Raw genomic sequence first — 23,639 nt, forward strand, 5'->3', positions numbered from 1 at the left:
TAAAACGGAGGATTTACAGTGTTTATAACACATTTAGTTAAACCAAGCATTCCAAACAAAATAAATTAAGATATGTGACATACAGTTATAGTAGTTACTATTAGCTATGGGGTATTTTCTCTTTTAGAAACTTTCATGAAAAATGCTTTAATTTTTTGTGGTTTTTTTAAATTCCAGTATTTCACTGATATGAAATGTAGCATTTCAGTGTTCCATATGGATAATTTAAATACATTAACTTCATAGTATGCGTTTTAATTATCTGATTTATTTTCTGCACAAGCAATTAGAAAAATATATTTTACTTGAGATTATTTTGTTTACAGTAGTAGAAATCACGTATGTAGACAGCAATGTTAGCATCCCCACACCCTTCAAAATAACAAGAAGAAATTAAAAAACTGGAGATTTGTTCTAGATTTGTCTCATATTTTACACATTTGTTTTCCAAATTGCAGTCCAGTAGTATCTTAAGTGCATATAATGCTAGAAACCTGGTTTTCATACTCGTGGTAGAGACAGCATAGATAGCCCACTCAATAACCTTTGCACTTAACAACAACTAAACAAATTACAGATATACCAGCTCCCCTACTCTTTCTAGAAATTTTTCAGTTTGCTACCACATTGGTATTTGATGTTTTTGAATAACCTTTGTTTATTTATTTATTTTTAAATTTTGGCGTTTGCTAGAAGGCGCACGATGTTAAGATCACACAAGTTTATAAAATTAGTCCTAGAATGCCTAGCAAATTTTAGTATGTTAGGCCTAGAGTAGTTTCGATGTACAGTGGTGTTGTGTTTGTTCTGGAACTAAATTATTTATTAGTTTTGTCTCTTTGGGCTGGTTACATGTCAACACCATCGTACACCATAATAAAATGTTATTATCTCTGTCTAATTAAAAACACTATATTGTACTCAACCTTATACCTTTAAGCACGTAAGATACGAGTATAAAAAAGTAGGCATCACAATATCAACTATTCTAATTAATTTACATTTTAGATGTCATTACATTGAATTATTTATGTAACACTCAAGACATGAGTACTAATCTTTCGTACTTTCTATATATAAAACAATGAAAACTACTAATTAGCTTGTATATCTCCAAACTATTTACTTAAAAAAATCCATAAATGTAAATCGGTAACCATGCTGTTCAGCTACGCCTGCGCAGACAACATTGGCTGAAGCACCAATCAGAGTCCCGTTTCCTGAAATTCAAACAAAGAAACAAGTATAAATTAAATAAGTAGTTTATTTGTACTGAATAAAGTCAGAACACAACAGCCCACAAGTACATAAAGATATTACGCCTTTGTTTTTATTTAGGGAGGGAAACCAAATAAAAATATAAATAAGCTTACTTCGTCACAAAGGTTTAAAATTTTATCAATTTTCTTGGGGAGAATTAGTAACACGACATATCATTATTGTCTCACAAAGACTCAATGTTCTGATAGTGTACATGCTATATATAAACTATAAATATACCAAAGTTATATTCAGATTGTCTTTTGATTTGTCAGTTAATTTAAGAACGAAGCATCGCAAAGTACTGTTGCAACGACTCACATGAAAAACATTAAATATATTTTCACTGTTTACGTATTCAAACTAAATGTAAACATTTTCTCCAATTGGTTCAGTCCTACTTACCCCCTAAACAAGCTCCAAAGGCCAATGCATATACCAAAGGAGTGAGAGGCAGGTTCAGTTCTTTGTTGGTTGATAATGTTACAACAATCTTGATCTATAGGGATTAACCAAAGAAAACAAAATCACTTAACATTTAACTAAATGGAAGTTGAAGTCAGGACGAAAATTATACACTACGTAAGTGTATTTACTTCGAAATGTAGAAATACACTAAACATTTATAAAATCACACACAATAGTCATTATTTTCTCAGTTATGAAAGTTTACGTTTTCACACATCACTACTGACTAAAGAAAAGCAAGGATATGTTTGTAGGGACGTTTCAAGGATATCCTTTATTTGATGGGCAGAGAATTTAAGTCTTAAAAGACTGCATGTTAGGTACAAATTATTTGAGAGAGAGGGAGCGAGTGAACCTTGCTGACGATGGTCTGCTTCCTACGCCACCACAGTGTACACGTCCATGCTATTCTACAGAATGTTTACAGTATCCAAAGTTGTAATTAGTTTCATGTTGAACTAACTTTAAAATGTCTACAGTATACAAAGTTGTCATTAGTTTCATGTTGGACTAACTTTAAAATGACTACAGACCCAAAGTTGCCATTAGTTTCATGTTGGACTAACTTTAAAATGTCTACAGTATACACAGTTGTCATTAGTTTCATGTTGAACTTATTTTAAAATATTTGTGGTATAAAAAAAAAACTATTAAAGTTTTGTGTATTTACGTAGTATTTTATTATGGACAGCTTTAGTAAAATTAAAATTTTATTTCATTTTATTATAAATAACGTAGAATATCTGAAATCAGTTTTAAAATATGAAATTTGTCATATTTCAATTTGTCTTTTTAAAATGACAAAAACTGGTATTGCTTCACAGGATCTACTTCAGTTGATATTTTGATTTTAATGAGCAAAATTCATATTCATAAACTACGAGTTTATTCATCTTACCATAACAGTTGTAAATGGAATGTTGTCAATGAAACTGGATGCTATGGCTGAAACCCATATAACCAGCAAAATGGCGACTAGGAGGCGCTGATTTTCATTAACACTACTTATCCAATCCTGTGTTAACTGCCCGATGTACCACAATAACTGTAACTCGGCTAATGCCTATGAGGGAAATTATTTAAAAGAATAATAACTTATTAATTTTTAATACTGAACGATATACTTCTAACAAATATTTATTGATGGATTGGTATTGTATTAACTGTACAAGGACTTCTGTTGTTCAAAAGTATAAGCTACTGATAAGAAGAGAATAATAGGAAAGGTATAACTGTATTGAAGAATGAAGATAAACAACAGAGTTGATGAAACCGTGACACACCTACCACATAGGCCATCAAATTTCCTTGTGTAACATGTGTTCTGAGTTTTTGTTTTTCACTAGTATTATGCAGAAAATTCCAAAACTAAATATGAAATATTTCATTATTTCCTATTAATTATGTTATTTGAATAAGAGTCTAGCTTACATGGCAAAAAAGAACTTTCCTAAAGGATATTGGTCGAATAACTGACCAATATATTTTGAATTAAACGCGGAAATAATGGATAGGAAATATATATCTTAATGCAATATCAGGCAGTATTTAATCTTACTCTCAGTGTTTATTGATTATTTCTCTGCATATTGTTTCAAATTATCACGTTAAAACAATTTAATGTCCAGTCCAACTAATGAGAATAAATCAGTTTTTCTTCGTTTAAACGTTTTTACAAGCTTAAAGTTGAACACTGCTATAATTTTGTTAGGCCTACAAATGACGTTATACCGCTAACAATAGGAATATGACTGATATCAAGTGAATCGACTTACTTGTACAATGTTGGGCAATAATTTTCTCACTTTAACTATATAAACGCTTCATGGAATCTCATTTTATAATATACTTTTTTATAGGGGTTTCCAGGACTAACATGAACTTAACGTTATAATACATCATCATAAACTCGTGGCTCCCTCTAGCTAGCAAGTAAATTACAACGTAACTTATACCACAATATCAATCAAAAGTATGTTTTATTCTTTTCCGGAAAAAAACAAAACAAACTGAATTCAGAGCTTACATAGTTAAAAATAAGGTGTGTAATGGCCATGCAAACGTTTCACTGACCCTAGTAAGTTTTCTAATACGTAAAACAGAAATACAGTTTTCCTGTGATAATGACCGACTCTAATTATTTCGAATTGACCACAAAAATAGGAATTGGTGAAAATATTTTCTGTTTACTGTTGTCATGGTCGAGGGTTTTTTATTTCTCCTTTTTTAGTATAAAATCGTATATATTACAGCTGACAGATAAAGATTCGTAATTCTGTTCAACACAGGTTAATTTTATAATCATATGTAGAGCTTAAAATTACACAGTTTCAATAAACAACACATGTAATAATCTCATAAAATTGGCAATAATATTAAATAAACTCATTATACGCTTTACAGACAATGTTTACTTACTAAATTCTTAGCTTATATGGTTAATCTTATGGCTTTGTACAAAGCATTATCATATGCAATGTTTACACAATAAACACAACTTATATGGTTAATTTTAGAGTGATATATAAAGTATCACACTGAAACTGTCAATAAGTTAAATATTAGGATTATGTGGTAAGTTTTACAGTTGTGGTGTATGAATATACCATGCACTTCTTTTTGTAACTATTTCGCCTTTCTTTTTATTTTGTGTATGCGCAGGTTTCACATAATGTGTAGGTGTGAAAGGTGAAACTTATTGGTGTAATACTGCATGTTGTGCACGGATGTCTACAACAATGTCCTCGAATGGTTATCAAGTGATACCTCAATACTGTGACATCTGTGATTGAATAAGAATGACCAGCGACCTGGACACACATGTTGCTGTTCATAAATACATTTCCTGTAAAATATGGGATGCTGAATGTACTCAGCCTGTATGGATTCAGGCTGAGCAGCTGGACATAGAAGATCAAGTAGAAACGATTGTCCAGTATTTTACTTGTGACATTAATAAAGATTGTTTATTCAGTGTTTCACTTCGTAGATAATATCATTATTTCATCTATACTTATGACGCAGTCACTCAGAGGTTTAGCAATACTTGTAATCCATGTCTGGATCGAATTTTCCTTTACTAAGTGAACCTATCTTTTTGCTCTAGCGATAATATACTTTTATCTGAATATACCAGTTAAAAGCAAACTATTAACACAGTGACTGTTTATTCATTATATGCTTAGCATATGTTATTAATCTTGTAGGTAGAAATCAAGAATAAAACATTCAAAATCAACTAAAATGATCACCTCAGCAGAATACCTTAATTTTCTTAGGTAATCTAGTACTGACATGCGAACAGTTGTTTAATGGATGCTTTGAGTTTAGCGGGTAAATAAATGAAACATTTAACTTGGACTTAGCTGTATTTCTGGGTGTTTATGTTTTCTGTTAATTAGGTTGGACATAACTGTATCTCTGGGTGTTTGTTTTCTATTGATTAGGTTGGACATAACTGTATCTCTGGGTGTTTGTTTTCTATTGATAAGGTTGGACATAACTGTATCTCTGGGTGTTTGTTTTCTATTGATTAGGTTGGACATAACTGTATTTCTGGGTGTTTGTTTTCTATTGATTAGGTTGGACATAACTGTATCTCTGGGTGTTTGTTTTCTATTGATTAGGTTGGACATAACTGTATCTCTGGGTGTTTGTTTTCTATTGATTAGGTTGGACATAACTGTATCTCTGGGTGTTTGTTTTCTATTGATAAGGTTGGACATAACTGTATTTCTGGGTGTTTGTTTTCTATTGATAAGGTTGGACATAACTATATCTCTGGGTGTTTGTTTTCTATTGATTAGGTTGGACATAACTGTATCTCTGGGTGTTTGTTTTCTGTTGATTAGGTTGGACATAACTGTATCTCTGGGTGTTTGTTTTCTATTGATTAGGTTGGACATAACTGTATCTCTGAGTGTTTGTTTTCTATTGATAAGGTTGGACATAACTGTATCTCTGGGTGTTTGTTTTCTATTGATAAGGTTGAACATAACTGTATCTCTGTGTGTTTGTTTTCTATTGATAAGGTTGGACATAACTGTATCTCTGTGTGTTTGTTTTCTATTGATTAGGTTGGACATAACTGTATCTCTGGGTGTTTGTTTTCTATTGATAAGGTTGGACATAACTGTATCTCTGGGTGTTTGTTTTCTATTGATAAGGTTGGACATAACTGTATCTCTGGGTGTTTGTTTTCTATTGATAAGGTTGGACATAACTGTATCTCTGGGTGTTTGTTTTCTATTGATAAGGTTGGACATAACTGTATCTCTGGGTGTTTGTTTTCTATTGATAAGGTTGAACATAACTGTATCTCTGTGTGTTTGTTTTCTATTGATAAGGTTGGACATAACTGTATCTCTGGGTGTTTGTTTTCTATTGATTAGGTTGGACATAACTGTATCTCTGGGTGTTTGTTTTCTATTGATTAGGTTGGACATAACTGTATCTCTGGGTGTTTGTTTTCTATTGATAAGGTTGGACATAACTGTATCTCTGGGTGTTTGTTTTCTACTGATTAGGTTGGACATAACTGTATATCTGGGTGTTTGTTTTCTATTGATAAGGTTGGACATAACTGTATCTCTGGGTGTTTGTTTTCTATTGATAAGGTTGAACATAACTGTATCTCTGTGTGTTTGTTTTCAATTGATTAGGTTGGACATAACTGTATCTCTGTGTGTTTGTTTTCTATTGATAAGGTTGGACATAACTGTATCTCTGAGTGTTTGTTTTCTATTGATTAGGTTGGACACAACTGTATCTCTGAGTGTTTGTTTTCTATTGATAAGGTTGGACATAACTGTATCTCTGGGTGTTTGTTTTCTGTTGATAAGGTTGGACATAACTGTATCTCTGGGTGTTTGTTTTCTATTGATTAGGTTGGACATAACTGTATCTCTGTGTGTTTGTTTTCTATTGATAAGGTTGGACATAACTGTATCTCTGAGTGTTTGTTTTCTATTGATTAGGTTGGACATAACTGTATCTCTGGGTGTTTGTTTTCTATTGATAAGGTTGGACACAACTGTATCTCTGAGTGTTTGTTTTCTATTGATAAGGTTGGACATAACTGTATCTCTGGGTGTTTGTTTTCTGTTGATAAGGTTGGACATAACTGTATCTCTGGGTGTTTGTTTTCTGTTGATAAGGTTGGACATAACTGTATCTCTGGGTGTTTGTTTTCTATTGATTAGGTTGGACATAACTGTATCTCTGAGTGTTTGTTTTCTGTTAATTAGGTTGGACATAACTGTATCTCTGGGTGTTTGTTTTCTATTGATAAGGTTGGACATAACTGTATCTCTGGGTGTTTGTTTTCTATTGATAAGGTTGGACATAACTATATCTCTGGGTGTTTGTTTTCTTTCTACTGATTAGTTTGGACTTAACTGTATCTTTGGATGTTTCTGCTTTCTGTTAATTAGCTTGGACTTAACCATATGCCTGAGTGTTTATAGTTTTTAGCAAGCAGCTTGTACTAATCCATACAAGCTTGTAATCGTTTTTATATCAAAAGTGAAATGTGCAATTTTAAAAGTTGAGATTAATAGATTTGTCAATTTCAATGAAACTCAGTCTGTATTTTAATGAGTAGAATGCCTCTAGAAATGAGTAACGTTTGCAGCAGTGTTATAATGCATACATATATATATCACACAGCAAGAAGTACGTATCATCACAAACCTCCATTACAACAAAAAGAGCAGCAAAAAACAGGAGTGTACTCCATTCTACACGAGAAATGACGCTCTCAATTTCATCCAAGTCTGCTAGGATCAGCAATGTAATCGCTCCTAGAATGGCTACCCAGCCTATGTTTTCATAAAATGAATAAATGGGTTTTAACAATTGCACTAATAATATATAATATACGCAAAACTGTTACGTAATAGTTATTTTCCTAAAACGTGTTTCCGAGAATCGCTTCCATCCAATTACAATTAGCTTTTCGCGTTTTGTAACGCACTTTATATACGAACGTTGTTACAACGCATGCCACAAACCTTCTGCACACCATATTGGAATTAAATATTTCAACATGTTTACGTCTCTCACGCAAATCAACATAAGCATTTCTCCACAAACAGGAGAGCAACACCATCATGTGACTTCCTTTATGCGCCACTACCGAACCATCAGTTGGAATTTTGGCAGAAGACGTAAGCACCAGAAAACTGTAAGAAGTATGAGAGGAGGAAGTGCCTGTCGGAAATGCATTTTCAGTATAGGAAAACTATAACTTCCAATACGGTATTCTCTCCATTCACAAGATTAGCTAGAGTTACACACTGAAAAGGATGAGGTACCAGTTAGAGAAAGAAGAGAAGTACCCACCGAAAGTGTCTGAAGAATATTTCTGTATATGAGAAGGACGGTTCAGATGAGATGAGGAGGATCACTGTGCCATCTCTGAACCAGATGTCGTCTAGTCATGAACAGTTTCAGATGAGATGAGGAGGATCACTGTGCCATTTCTGAACCAGATGTCGTCTAGTCATGAACAGTTACAAACAAACATGGTGGAATAAAAAGGAAGCACATATGAGTGGGAGAGGATAAGTCAGGAAAGTGGATAAAGAAGAATTCATCCCATGGTGTAGAATAGCGAGGGCACAGCAGACCATACTCAGTAAGTCAACTACATTCAAACCATTCTTGCTGGGTACCGACATCCAAGGATCACACAGTCTTCATCTCAAGACCTGAAATCATGGATATCAGAAAAGAACCGACTCTAGGGAGTGGTAATGAGCCAGGGATTCAGAAAGGTAGCATCCAGTATCTAAAGAAAGTCTATCATAAGCAATCAACTCCTGTGAGCGTGAAGTTGGTCTGAAATGTCCAAAGGTCAATAATAACACTCTCGCGAGAGAAAACGAGGGAATGCGCATGACACAAACGAAAACAATCTGCATAAACTATTTTGTCACTCACGACACAGAGGAAGAAAGATGGACAATCTCAAACCTGTGTGAGAATTTATTTTGATTGGTTCACTTGATATTCAAAACCAGGCTCTGAGGTACAAACATCTACGTGAGGATAGAATGAGCGTACTCAATTGAAGGATGAACTTCACTAAGATGTCTCACTCTGTTGTATGCGTCATTAAATCCAAAGAATAGTATGCCTTCTACACTGGCAAAACACCACTGCCCTACTCTGAACTGAATGGTTATAGCCATCTTTGTGGAACCCATCCAGCAGAATTCTTTCATGGTCAACCACCCAACTAGCTTGGAACTGGTAAGTGGTAAGGACTCCGACACTCCATGGAAAGAATAGAGGTAAAAGAGCATTGGAGAGTTTGGTGGGAGTGCTACTTCCAATTCCACGGAACAAAGCTAGAGAGGAGAAAGTTGGGTCCAGTTGAGATGGGTGTTGAATAAAACACACAAATAACCTTGATACTACAAATAATGAAGGAAGAACTTCTCGAATTCGATCAAACAGTCAACCAAAGTAGCTTTGAGAAGGAGCTGGCGAGTATAACAGGTTGACTCTTCTTTGGAGTTAGTGAAAAGCTAGTTGTTCACGTAGAAGTGAAAGCACATTACGAGGTAGAGCAAACAATTGCAACACCCAACAAAATACGTACGGTGCAAAAGCCCAAAAGGTAGGGTGTAAATTTGGTGTACTACCTCATGATGTGGAAACTGAGGAAAAGGATAAGAATGCTCCAAGACGAGAATATGCAGATAGGAATTGAATACATCTGTTTTGGTTATCCAAATGCCCAGAGATAAAGCTTGTCGATGCATAAGGTAGGATTTCATGGTGAATCATGGGGCATTAACCTATTGATTGACACTGGACAGGACGATGACCAACCTCCAGTCCTAAGTCTTTTTTGGGAGCACAAATAGATGGTAATAAACCCTCCCCAAACTATGAGGTGTGTTCAAAAAGTTTTGAGACTTCATTTTTATTCCAAAGAATAATGTACATATTACATGTTATCCCTATCAAAGTAATCTCTCTCAGTTGATACACTCTTGTCCCAGTGTTTCTCCCATTTTCGGAAGCAATGCTGAAAGTCAACTGTTATGTGACTAAGTTCTTCCTTTACGTTATTATGGATGGTTGGAATGTCATCAAATCTCTTACCTTTTAACTTAATTTTTATTTTTGAGAAGAGAAAAAAATCACACGGGGCAAGATCGGGAGAATACGGGTGTGTGGTAACATAGGAATATATTTTCTCCCAAAAAATTCTTGAACAGACACAGCACTGTGTGAAGGCGTATTGTCACGATGAAGAAACCAGTGACCAACCTTCCATATCTCGCGGCGGTTTATTCTAACTTTCTCCCTAAAGCGAATTAAGACCTCTTTATAAAAGGCTTGGTTAACTGTTTGGCCACTTCGAATTTTTTCTTATACCTTAGCGACTGCTTCATCAGTGGACTTTTTCGACGATCGCCCAAAACGTGGATAATCTTTGATGAATTCCCAGCCATCTTGAAAGCGTTTTATCCACTGACAAACAACAGCATTACTTGAGCAGTCTTCACCAAAGGCAGTTCTTAACATTTAAGATTTCTGTTCCTCCTTTAACATTTCTCACACAAAACTTGATGCAAAAACACTGTTGTTCTTTTCTGTCCATTTTTATTATGACAAAAGCAAGAGATACGTCTGTCTTTGAACACGTTTTTCTCAAGAATGGTACAAGGTCTGAAGAAATGGCTTGTTCGTGAGGTAGACCACTATTTGTACTTTGAAGTTCACTCCCTCTGTACTGGCACCTGTAAGAGAAGTCGTCTTAGAACATTTTGATCAGACCTCGTATGTGAGGCAGGTTCAATAGTTTATTGTACGAGGTGTTGTACTGCCTTGAAACGATGGTGGTACGAGGAATGCTGTGGGGGTGAAAAGGAAATAGGCATTCTAAATAAGGGATGGGTAGTAAGAAACGGGATGATAAAAACCTTATAACAGTACTCTGTTAACCCAAATATCTAGTTTACACCAGACCTTAAGCCACTGTATTACAACCAGAATCCTTGTTGGCATACCGTGTGTCATTGTGAAAACAATGTAACAATGACTCTGCAGGAAGAAGGAACAAGCAAAATCTGAGAACGGAAGTATCAGGAGACAGAAATCAGTGCCAAACTTGGCTTTGGCTGAGACAAACAGGCCACCAAATGAGAAAGGGTGAATTGTTGTTCGACAAAAGCTACTCTTCATTACTAAGGCTCTAGAATCGCGAGAAACACAACGTCTCAAGACTGGGGTCATACAAAGGTCCCGTAGAAAATAAGCCCGAAGATGAACCCTTGACAATATGGTATCGCGACCTAAACGTTTTCAACAACAACACAAATCCTCATTACCGTAGCCACAAGGAAGAGGATCAGTGTGAGGTTGTCACATATAACCCTCAGTCTCCCTGCAAATAAATACCGATAAAACCCCAGTGGTTCACCCCACTTCTGCGGCATGGAGTATGTCATCAGACGAATGAGTTGGACAAAAAGTGGTAATGTTAATTTTAAAATTTGACAACAAAACACGGGTAAATAAATGCTTTCAAAATGAAATTAAAGCCTGCTTGAAATAAAATTAAGTGTAGGTTAAATTATTTTGTTTGTTTGTTTTTGAATTTCGCGCAAAGCTACTCGAGGGCTATCTGTGCTAGCCGTCCCTAATTTAGCAGTGCAAGACTAGAGGGAAGGCAGCTAGTCACCACCACCCGCCGCCAACTCTTGGGCTACTCTTTTACCAACGAATAGTGGGATTAACCATCACTTTATAACGCCCCCACGGCTGAAAGGGCGAGCATGTTTGGCGCGACGGGGATGCGAACACGCGACCCTCAGATTACGAGTCGCACGCCTTAACACGCTTGGCCATGCCGAGCCGGTTAAACTACGTCAAACTATATCGTTGTAGAACTTGAACAAAAGAAACGCGTCTAAACTTCGGAACAGCTAAACGAGACATGAAAGTTTGGTTGTGGAGCATAGAGGAAGTCACGTGCATCACGTGATTGTGGTACTCTCCTATTGGTGTAAAGATGAACTATGTTAATTTGCATGAAAGAAATGCTGGAATCTTTCATTCCAATTGTGAGGGTGCGAAAGACTTGTGACATGCGTTATAAAGAGAGTTCGCCTATAGAGGGCAGCACAAAACGGGAAAAGCTACTCTTATGAGAGGAGAGAAGTACCTCATCGAAAGCAAAAAATATACAATAAGTGTTAAATATTACACAAACTGGAGAGTTAAACGTTTCTTAAGATGACATAAACACTTAATAAATTTTGATGCAATTTAAATATTTTCATTTTCTAGCTTCTAATGACACAGGTTTTGATAAACAACACTCATCTTTACTTTCACACTTTTATAATGTCAAGTAATTGTTAATGTGTTGTTATTTTTTTCAGTAGCACTGTGTTCAAAGTGGCACTAGCACTGTTTGTGTTAACGTTAGCACTGTTACTTATCAATAGCACTTTTTCAATTTTTTATTAGCATTGTTTTCTGTTTTGACCAACACTGGTTTCCATTGTCACCATTCTATTGTTATTCTGGTGTAACCAGCATTCTTTCCGTTTTCAACTATTTTTCAGTAGAATCACGAATTCACATACATACATTTATAACTCTACAACTATATCAGGAAGTTAGTTGTAATAAATGATATGTTGACATATCATAATACATATTTACGTCAACCATATCAATGATATTGATAAAGCTATTAACGTGTATCAATATACTGGTAAGTTGGTTGACGCAGTATAAGACATGTGTGTAAACTGGTTGGCATACCATAATTTTATCAGCGTAGTAGTAAGTCGGTTAACTGAAATCATGTAAACATACTACAATACATTTCAATAACTCTATTACTATACCGGTAAGTCAGTTCATGTAAATCGTGTATATTAAAGTACGTATCATTAACCATACCACAGTAATACTAACACTATGAGAAACAACTGAGTGTTTAACATTCCGATAAGTTCACACGTAATATTTTGTAATATTTGCTGTAATTGAACACATATTAAATAGCAGATGTGAAAATTGCAATAAAACTTCTGCTCTCACATTATTATTAGATCAGTACAGTATGAAAGAACAAACTGGTGGTTACGTACCTAAGCTGAGCTTTAGATTTGGTATACTCTGAAGAAAGAACAGAATTATAACACATGCTAAAACAACTCCAGTCTTCACCAGTAGAGTTTTGTTTCGTATTTTATACTGAAAAAGTACGTAAGGAGAGCTTTAGTTCATCGCTTCAAAATAAAAGATAAATATACCATAACAACGAAAACAATTAATGTTAATTAGAAAATTTAACCAAATGTTGTTTTTGTTACAAACGGGTTCATCAGTTAGCATTTGAAGTCAATGACAAACCAACACAGCTGAATCAGTAAACGTTTTATATATGTGCAAACGGCTGGTTTGGGTTGAGGATTTTTTTATTATTTGTGAACCTGACGATGACCGAAGAAGGTCGAAACGTTGTTCGCTCCTCTATAAAAAAATAAAATAAAAATTCTCAACCCTAACCAGCCGTATTTACATGTATATTTTTCTCTTCAAGTGGGTTTTCTCGTCATCACTGATCAGTAAAAGTTTTGTTTTTTAAATCATGTGTTGATTAGTCTGCGGTAGGACCACATCCATCTGGAGAGAACCGAAGTTGATAATAACCTATTTTTCCATTGTTTTCACAAATACGTGTGATATTGGTTCTTGAGATATTTTACATTTACTTGTGACATTGGTTATCAAGACGTTTGAGACATTTCAGAAATATGTGTGACATTGGTGTTTGAGATTGAATGTGTACAAGATATACCTTCTTACTGAGTTCCACTAAGCTTGCCTGGTAACTCTCCTCTGATGGTCTGAAAGAAACAAGTATCATTCATAAAGCTCTACCTTACTACTGTAAAGTTTCTGAATTAAAATAATTAAGCTTTGATTAATAATGGGCTATATTCTAGTAGTTTGTTTACTTAATCTGACTAAAACTAAAATAAAATAATATTAAACTACAATATAAAATAAAGTGATATTAAAGTGTCTGTTTAACTACAATATAAAATAAAGTGATATTAAAGTGTCTGTTTAACTACAATATAAAATAAGGTGATATTAAAGTGTCTGTTTAACTACAATATAAAATAAAGTGATATTAAAGTGTCTGTTTAACTACAATATAAAATAAAGTGATATTAAAGCGTCTGTTTACAATATAAAATAAAGTGATATTAAAGTATCTGTTTAACTACAATATAAAATAAAATGATATTAAAGTATCTGTTTAACTACAATATAAAATAAAATGATATTAAAGTGTCTGTTTAACTACAATATAAAATAAAATGATATTAAAGTGTCTGTTTAACTACAATATAAAATAAAATGATATTAAAGTGTCTGTTTAACTACAATATAAAATAAAATGATATTAAAGTGTCTGTTTAACTACAATATAAAATAAAGTGATATTAAAGTGTCTGTTTAACTACAATATAAAATAAAGTGATATTAGAGTATCTGTTTAACTACAATATAAAATAAAATGATAAAGATGAGATTAGAGGGACTATGAATAGTCAACAAGTATGTACATTCTATTGTTTCAACAAGCACAACTCGTGTGTTAACTGGAAAAGATACATTTATCTTCATAAACAACGAACTGCCAAGAATTATGAGTTAAGTCAACGTGCCAACATTGTATGTCTACACTATTAATGTCAATGATACATATAAATATTTTTTGTGGGTTTGTAATATCGTGTGCATAATGACAATAAACTTGAATAACTTACGTAACTTATATCATAGAGTTTCTTGAATAACTTACGTACCTTATATCATAGAGTTTCTTCTTTAGCAGGCTCTCTAATGAATAAACTTTTTTTCTTAAAATGGCCCGAACAGTGTTTTCATCTCGAGAGTAGCCTGGTAGAGACTTACAAGCTTTCTTCCAAACTTCAATTTCATGACGTAGCTCTTTTAAATTCAGACATTTTTATCACGTCAGTGAATATAGGGTATACATACTAACATGTTTCGTGAAAGGTATTATTATTAATTGAATGTTTAATACAAGGGGACAATTGAAAATGTATAACAGAAGGGTATAATTAATAACACGTATAGTGCAAAGACAATTAATAACACGTATAGTGCAAAAACATAATTAATAACACGTATAGTGCAAAGACATAATTAATAACACGTATAGTGCAAAGACATAATTAATAACACGTATAGTGCAAAGACATAATTAATAACACGTATAGTGCAAAGACATAATTAATAACACGTATAGTGCAAAACATAATTAATAACACGTATAGTGCAAAGACATAATTAATAACACGTATAGTGCAAAGACATAATTAATAACACGTATAGTGCAAAGACATAATTAATAACACGTATAGTGCAAAGACATAATTAATAACACGTATAGTGCAAAAACATAATTAATAACACGTATAGTGCAAAGACATAATTAATAACACGTATAGTGCAAAGACATAATTAATAACACGTATAGTGCAAAGACATAATTAATAACACGTATATGATAAGGTAACCATGGATAAGGTGTACGGGAAAAAGATATAATTAATAACATGTACAGCAAGAACTGTTAAACTCACAACTGAATGTCTATAGAATGTATTAAGTGAATAAGGTCATTAAAACAAATCTAGAAGAAACTGGAAGTATTTATAACTTTTGATGTTACAATGTATCACTTTGATGTTACAGTGTAATTATTTATAACTTCTAATGTTACAATGTATCACTTTGATGTTACAGTGTCATTATTTATAACTTCTAATCTAACAATGTATCACTTTAATGTTACAGCGTAATTTTACTGCTGTTTTTACAGTCGGTTTTCTTTTCATGTATAAGACACTGATAATATTAGTGTACATTTTTGCCGAGTATATTATTGTTTGTTTGTTATTATACACAAAGCTGCATATTGGAGTACCACAGGGATAAAACCATGAACGTTAGCTTTAGAAGCTGAGCCACCAGACAATTAAAAAGCGAAGCACTGTAGTTACTCCAATGAAAAGGTAATAAATACTATTGAATAAGATAGACAGCACGTGATTCCTGCATAACACACATATTATGAATACGTAACAGTTAAAGCAAGGTACCTAGGTTATAACACTTACTTGCTCTAACACAAAATAGAATCGTCACCTAATAGAGTGTTGTTGTAATGAGATATCGCTTACCAACAACTTCTGGCGGATCCTTGAATCTAAGTGTAGCCGTGTCTCGGTACATGATACGTAGCATAATATAGGTTGCAACCATACACACGATTATTCCGGGTGTCACGTGCACTGTAAAACTAGCGAAATCCACCCCCTATGAACGAAATAAGAAATTAAAATGTATTATCATGAAAAATTTCATTACTATGTCAGATGTCTAAAACACAGATGTTGTTTGGTAAAAGCTTTCGTGGTTCTCCACCAGGTGGTCATTAGACCTCATTTGTCTTGAAAATACTATTTTGAGTTTTGCGAATGTTCAGGATAAGAAACAAAGAAATTAAAATACAGAATATGAACACGAAATACCAAAATAACACTTTAAATACAATTCTAAACGTACTTCTCGTAATATCAGATCAGATATAGAAAACGTAATTTAACCATCAAATTACCGATTTGTGTTCATACCATTCTGATTAACACAGCCATTTGATCTTTCTGCAAAAACCAAAAGTTCCAGGATTTAATGGTGGAAGATCAGTACGAGTCGCCTGTTGCAAGCGGACTACGCGGAATAAGGCGTAGTGAAGAAATCATGATAAAAAACAACTCTTTTGAAGTAAATAAAAAAAATAGCCTGATTGTCAATTTGTTTTTTGGACAAAGTTAAACAGTATACTTTATACATTCTATCCACCACGGGGTATCGATACCCCAATCTTAGCGTTGTATTTGTTTGCTTCTAGTTAAGCAGTACAGAACACGGTATGGCGAGGTGGATAAGGCACTCAACTCGTAACAAAAGGGTGGCGGGTTCGAATCCCCTACACACCAAACATGCTCGCCATTTTAACTGTGGGGGTGTTATAATGTGACGGTCAATCCCATTGTTCTTTGTTAAAATAGTAGCCCAGAAGTTGGCGGTGGGTTGTGATGACTAGTTGCCTTCCTTCTTGTCTTACACTGCAAAATTACGGACGGCTAGCGCAGTTAGCCCTCGTGTAGATTTGCGCGAAATTCAAACCAAAGCACAAATATACACAATGGGCAATCTATGATTTTATTTAAGTAGAACTAACTGTACTTAAATAAAGAAGTAGAACTAACTGTACTGAAATAAAGAAGTAGAGCTAACTGTACTTAAATAAAGAAGTAGAACTAACTGTACTTAAATAAAGAAGTAGAGCTAACTGTACTTAAATAAAGAAGTAGAGCTAACTGTACTTAAATAAAGAAGTACAACTAACTGTACTTAAATAAAGAAATAGAACTAACTGTACTTAAATAAAGAAGTAGAGCTAACTGTACTTAAATAAAGAAGTAGAGCTAACTGTACTTAAAAAAAAAAGTAGAACTAACTGTACTGAAATAAAGAAGTAGAGCTAACTGTACTTAAATAAAGAAGTAGAACTAACTGTACTTAAATAAAGAAGTAGAGCTAACTGTACTTAAAAAAAGAAGTAGAACTAACTGTACTTAAATAAAGAAGTAGAACTAACTGTACTGAAATAAAGAAGTAGAGCTAACTGTACTGAAATAAAGAAGTAGAACTAACTGTACTGAAATAAAGTAGAACTAACTGTACTGAAATAAAGAAGTAGAGCTAACTGTACTTAAATAAAGAAGTAGAGCTAACTGTACTTAAATAAAGAAGTACAATAACTGTACTTAAATAAAGAAATAGAACTAACTGTACTTAAATAAAGAAGTAGAGCTAACTGTACTTAAATAAAGAAGTAGAACTAACTGTACTGAAATAAAGAAGTAGAGCTAACTGTACTGAAATAAAGAAGTAGAACTAACTGTACTGAAATAAAGTAGAACTAACTGTACTGAAATAAAGAAGTAGAGCTAACTGTACTTAAATAAAGAAGTAGAACTAACTGTACTGAAATAAAGTAGAACTAACTGTACTGAAATAAAGAAGTAGAGCTAACTGTACTTAAATAAAGAAGTAGAGCTAACTGTACTTAAATAAAGAAGTACAACTAACTGTACTTAAATAAAGAAATAGAACTAACTGTACTTAAATAAAGAAGTAGAGCTAACTGTACTTAAATAAAGAAGTAGAACTAACTGTACTTAAATAAAGAAGTAGAGCTAACTGTACTTAAAAAAAGAAGTAGAACTAACTGTACTTAAATAAAGAAGTAGAACTAACTGTACTGAAATAAAGAAGTAGAGCTAACTGTACTGAAATAAAGAAGTAGAACTAACTGTACTGAAATAAAGTAGAACTAACTGTACTGAAATAAAGAAGTAGAGCTAACTGTACTTAAATAAAGAAGTAGAGCTAACTGTACTTAAATAAAGAAGTACAACTAACTGTACTTAAATAAAGAAATAGAACTAACTGTACTTAAATAAAGAAGTAGAGCTAACTGTACTTAAATAAAGAAGTAGAACTAACTGTACTGAAATAAAGAAGTAGAGCTAACTGTACTGAAATAAAGAAGTAGAACTAACTGTACTGAAATAAAGTAGAACTAACTGTACTGAAATAAAGAAGTAGAGCTAACTGTACTTAAATAAAGAAGTAGAGCTAACTGTACTTAAATAAAGAAGTACAACTAACTGTACTTAAATAAAGAAATAGAACTAACTGTACTTAAATAAAGAAGTAGAGCTAACTGTACTTAAATAAAGAAGTAGAACTAACTGTACTGAAATAAAGAAGTAGAACTAACTGTACTTAAATAAAGAAGTAGAGCTAACTGTACTTAAATAAAGAAGTAGAACTAACTGTACTTAAATAAAGAAGTAGAACTAACTGTACTTAAATAAAGAAATAGAACTAACTGTACTTAAATAAAGAAGTAGAACTAACTGTACTTAAATAAAGAAGTAGAACTAACTGTACTTAAATAAAGAAGTAGAACTAACTGTACTTAAATAAAGAAGTAGAACTAACTGTACTTAAATAAAGAAGTAGAACTAACTGTACTTAAATAAAGAAGTAGAGCTAACTGTACTTAAATAAAGAAGTAGAACTAACTGTACTTAAATAAAGAAGTAGAACTAACTGTACTTAAATAAAGAAGTAGAACTAACTGTATCTTATGTTAAACTGCAGCACACTATTTAAAACAAGAAGTAGACGAATGTAGTTTGTGAACGAATCTTAACATTCTCAAAACAATCTCTCAAAGCACAAAAGTGCATCCACAAAGCTCGTTACATCTATACGATAGAGCCAAGTATCTTACATAACAGGTTATAGATTTCTTAACTGGATCTGCAACGTGAAGAAACACCTCAGGCTGAATTTAACACTGGACCTCAAACGGATTCAGCAAATTACACACTGAGAATGCACCCGACCCAACAGCTCATCTGCAGGTTTGTAGGGTATATATCAGGCTTCGATAGCGGTGGTTGGCCGAACACAGATGACCCTCAGTGTAGCTTAATGATAAACAAAAACCAAACGAAGAACTTGGAGAAATGAAGTTTATTTTTGTATAGATGTAAATCACACACTAGAGATGTGCAAGGTACATAGTAACTGGTTTTACGTTCACTATGTGTGTAATGAACATTTCACATCTTAGAGAGTAATTTGATGGTTTTAACGATCAGAATAAATAATTAAAATATCAGTGAAGACAGCCATTTCTTATGTAAATCGTTTGTTTTCTGTTTAACAGATTTTAACATCAAGGCAGATTACTTGTCGATACACTTACAGCATTAATTACATCTTCGTTTGATATAATGATTACATTGGGAGGATCCCCCACTGGTGTTGCAGCGCCACCTATGTTAGAAAAGATGACTAGAGCAATCAACACGTGCTTAGGATCAAGGCTCATGACCTCACAGAGACTGGAAAAAGAAAAGAAGCAATTATTGTTTATTGTTACTAACATGTACAGTGGTCGCATCTAGATTATTGTTACAAATGTGTGCAACATATCGTACTGTTACAAACATATGTACTGGTGTTTTCAGAAGTATTGTTACAAACATATGTACCATATGGCATTGTTATAAACATACGTACCGGCGTCTTTTAAGAAATATTGTTACAAACATATGTTCTAGTGCCATCAGAAGTATTGTTACAAACGTACATGCCGTATAGTGACTGGTGTCATAAAAAGTACTGTTACAAACATACGTACCTTATGGTATTATTATAAGCATATATACCATATAGTGAATGGTGTCGTCAAAAGTATTGTTACAAACATACGCACCATATAATACTATTGAAAACATACATACCATATAGTGTTCGGTGCCATCAGAAATGTTGTTACAAACATATGTACCAGTGTCATCAAAAATACTGTTAAAAAGATACGTACCTCATAATAGTTACAAACATACATACCGTATAGTAACCGGTGTCATCAGAAATGTTGTTACAAACATACATACCGTATAGTGACCGGTGTCATCAGAAATGTTGTTACAAACATACATACCGTATAGTGACCGGTGTCATCAGAAATGTTGTTACAAACATACATACCGTATAGTGACCGGTGTCATCAGAAATGTTGTTACAAACATACATACCGTATAGTGACCGGTGTCATCAGAAGTATTGTTGTGACGTTATCTAAGAATGCTGATATGACTGCAGTAAAAATGCACAGTGTTGTTATTAGTGGCCACATTCGTCCTCGAGCGAGTCGAAAGGCCTATTAATTTAGATAAATATAAAACAGTTAACAGACAGCTGCATAAGAATCAATTATAGATCACATATTATAATAATAAATAATGTACCGAATCGCTTAAAGTCTATTAAAAAACTTATTTTTAATCACTTTGAAGGGGTTGTTTATCATTTCATCTACATTGAAACTGAAAACCAATGTAATTGACAAAAGTATTTAAGGAAACAAAATCTTGCATACACTCCAACACCACGACACCAACATGTGACACTGTTGTTTATGTGTGTTTTTATTCTATACATTTGTAAACATTGTATCGTTATTTAGCCAGAAGGGAGTTAGACGTCACATGAGGGCGTGGCCTTAATGTCTAGATTAGGAAACAATTTGGTCCACGTATTGTCCCTAATTAACCAACTCGGGGGCACACAACGAGAGGTGGGGCGCTAATTATATCCTTTGTGCAGTTCTGGATTATATTTTTAACATTCCTTTATTGACTTTAGTGTCAATAAATACGTATGTGTGTGTTTCTTCTTTTTTTTAAATGAAAATTACGGTAATAAATTGGATTATAGTAGAGAATTATATGATGGATTATTACTGCCGTTACGAAAAGAGAGCTGTGGAAAATATCAGGATGCGATAATTAGGGGAAATGTAGTGTAAAAGGCTGAGTGGGTGAACGAGTTTGGTCAGAAATTCATTTATCAGGCTGAGTGGGTGAACGAGTTTGGTCAGAAATTCATTTATCAGGCTGAGTGGGTGAACGAGTTTGGTCAAAAATTCATTTATCAGGCTGAGTGGGTGAACGAGTTTGGTCAAAAATTCATTTATCAGTCTGAGTGGGTGAACGAGTTTGGTCAGAAATTCATTTATCAGGCTGAGTTGGTGAACGAGTTTGGTCAGAAATTCATTTATCAGGCTGAGTGGATGAACGAGTTTGGTCAGAAATTCATTTATCAGGCTGAGTGGGTGAATAAGTTTGGTCAGAAATTCATTTATCAGGCTGAGTGGGTGAACGAGTTTGGTCAGAAATTCATTTATCAGGCTGAGTGGGTGAACGAGTTTGGTCAGAAATTCATTTATCAGGCTGAGTGGGTGAACGAGTTTGGTCAGAAATTCATTTATCAGGCTGAGTGGGTGAACGAGTTTGGTCAAAAATTCATTTATCAGTCTGAGTGGGTGAACGAGTTTGGTCAGAAATTCATTTATCAGGCTGAGTGGGTGAACGAGTTTGGTCAGAAATTCATTTATCAGGCTGAGTGGGTGAACGAGTTTGGTCAGAAATTCATTTATCAGGCTGAGTGGGTGAACGAGTTTGGTCAGAAATTCATTTATCAGGCTGAGTGGGTGAACGAGTTTGGTCAGAAATTCATTTATCAGGCTGAGTGGGTGAACGAGTTTGGTCAGAAATTCATTTATCAGGCTGAGTGGGTGAACGAGTTTGGTCAGAAATTCATTTATCAGGCTGAGTGGGTGAACGAGTTTGGTCAGAAATTCATTTATCAGGCTGAGTGGGTGAACGAGTTTGGTCAGAAATTCATTTATCAGGCTGAGTGGGTGAACGAGTTTGGTCAGAAATTCATTTATCAGGCTGAGTGGGTGAACGAGTTTGGTCAAAAATTCATTTATCAGTCTGAGTGGGTGAACGAGTTTGGTCAGAAATTCATTTATCAGGCTGAGTTGGTGAACGAGTTTGGTCAGAAATTCATTTATCAGGCTGAGTGGATGAACGAGTTTGGTCAGAAATTCATTTATCAGGCTGAGTGGGTGAATAAGTTTGGTCAGAAATTCATTTATCAGGCTGAGTGGGTGAACGAGTTTGGTCAGAAATTCATTTATCAGGCTGAGTTGGTGAACGAGTTTGGTCAGAAATTCATTTATCAGGCTGAGTGGATGAACGAGTTTGGTCAGAAATTCATTTATCAGGCTGAGTGGGTGAATAAGTTTGGTCAGAAATTCATTTATCAGGCTGAGTGGGTGAACGAGTTTGGTCAGAAATTCATTTATCAGGCTGAGTGGGTGAACAAGTTTGGTCAGAAATTCATTTATCAGTATGTGATTTAGTCACTTTATTTGTTACTGTCAACCTGTGAATGCTTAGTTTGTACTTTGACAAAGAAATGGAGATACGACAATCAATACAAGTAAAACCTCTACACTAAGGACACCTTTCCGACTTCATCCAAATGCCCACTATAGCAGTTTGCCCTCAATATAAAAAGTGAACCACACAAAGCTGACCGTGTTGACTATACTAACTTTCTGAATGTTAAGGTCCCCATTTTGTTTGCTGTATTCCGGACACGGGTGTTCATGAGTTTAATGTTACCATAACGTGAAGCGTTATCAAGGGGTGGATTAGCCACATCCATTATACTGGTCACAAAGTTCTGTAAACATCTCACAGATATATCCTGTGTTTATTTTACTGTCAACGACTGAAGTAGAAATCTGCTGTAAATATAGTAACAAATCACTACTTGTATAAATAGACTGTTTATATGACGCTGTAATACATTTTAAGAACAACAAAGTACACACACAGAAATAAGCTAGCTTGACTCCTGCTCCGAGAACACAATATGTAACTTATTATTTTATGTATCCTACAATGTTTCAATAAGAATTCCCCGGAGTAGTAAGAATGCACTTCAGATCTGTGAAAACGTTTATTACAGTATATGGTTCAAAATCGATCCAATATACATTGCAAGTGTTTGAATATTGGTCACATTTCTGGGATACTTAGAATTTAACAATATGCCATACAAGTATATAAAGATAACTGTCTACTTTATCAGATACCCATACAGAAAACAAGACTAAAGACACTGTCCTAACTCTGCAATATCCAGCTGCCCTTTTATTACAAGTTTTATTTTGGTTATAAAGAGTAGGTAAAAGAATGATACTGAAAAGATCTGCCCATAATGTTGCGGTGTCCGTTTATCGAGGTTCTACTCTAAGAGATATTTCTGTTTAGGTGTTTATTTGTCAAATTAGACCTGCGAACAATTATTATGTTAACTGT

The 23,639-nt window shown here is 34.0% G+C and overlaps 1 protein-coding gene across 1 annotated transcript in view; it reads right to left on the reverse strand.

The window, feature by feature from the left end:
- LOC143230007 (P protein-like) overlaps positions 1-23,639 on the reverse strand; it is a gene marked incomplete in the record, with an annotated part of 56,727 nt that overhangs the window by 8,019 nt on the left and 25,069 nt on the right. Inside the window, 10 exon segments of the mRNA XM_076462952.1 lie at positions 1,203-1,220; positions 1,666-1,759; positions 2,627-2,791; positions 7,420-7,547; positions 12,852-12,957; positions 13,565-13,613; positions 14,586-14,730; positions 15,990-16,125; positions 19,661-19,799; positions 20,499-20,623. Coding sequence (XP_076319067.1) covers positions 1,203-1,220; positions 1,666-1,759; positions 2,627-2,791; positions 7,420-7,547; positions 12,852-12,957; positions 13,565-13,613; positions 14,586-14,730; positions 15,990-16,125; positions 19,661-19,799; positions 20,499-20,623 — 1,105 coding nt within the window.

This window comes from Tachypleus tridentatus, chromosome 10 (assembly GCF_004210375.1).
Source record: "Tachypleus tridentatus isolate NWPU-2018 chromosome 10, ASM421037v1, whole genome shotgun sequence".
NCBI lineage: Eukaryota > Metazoa > Arthropoda > Merostomata > Xiphosura > Limulidae > Tachypleus > Tachypleus tridentatus.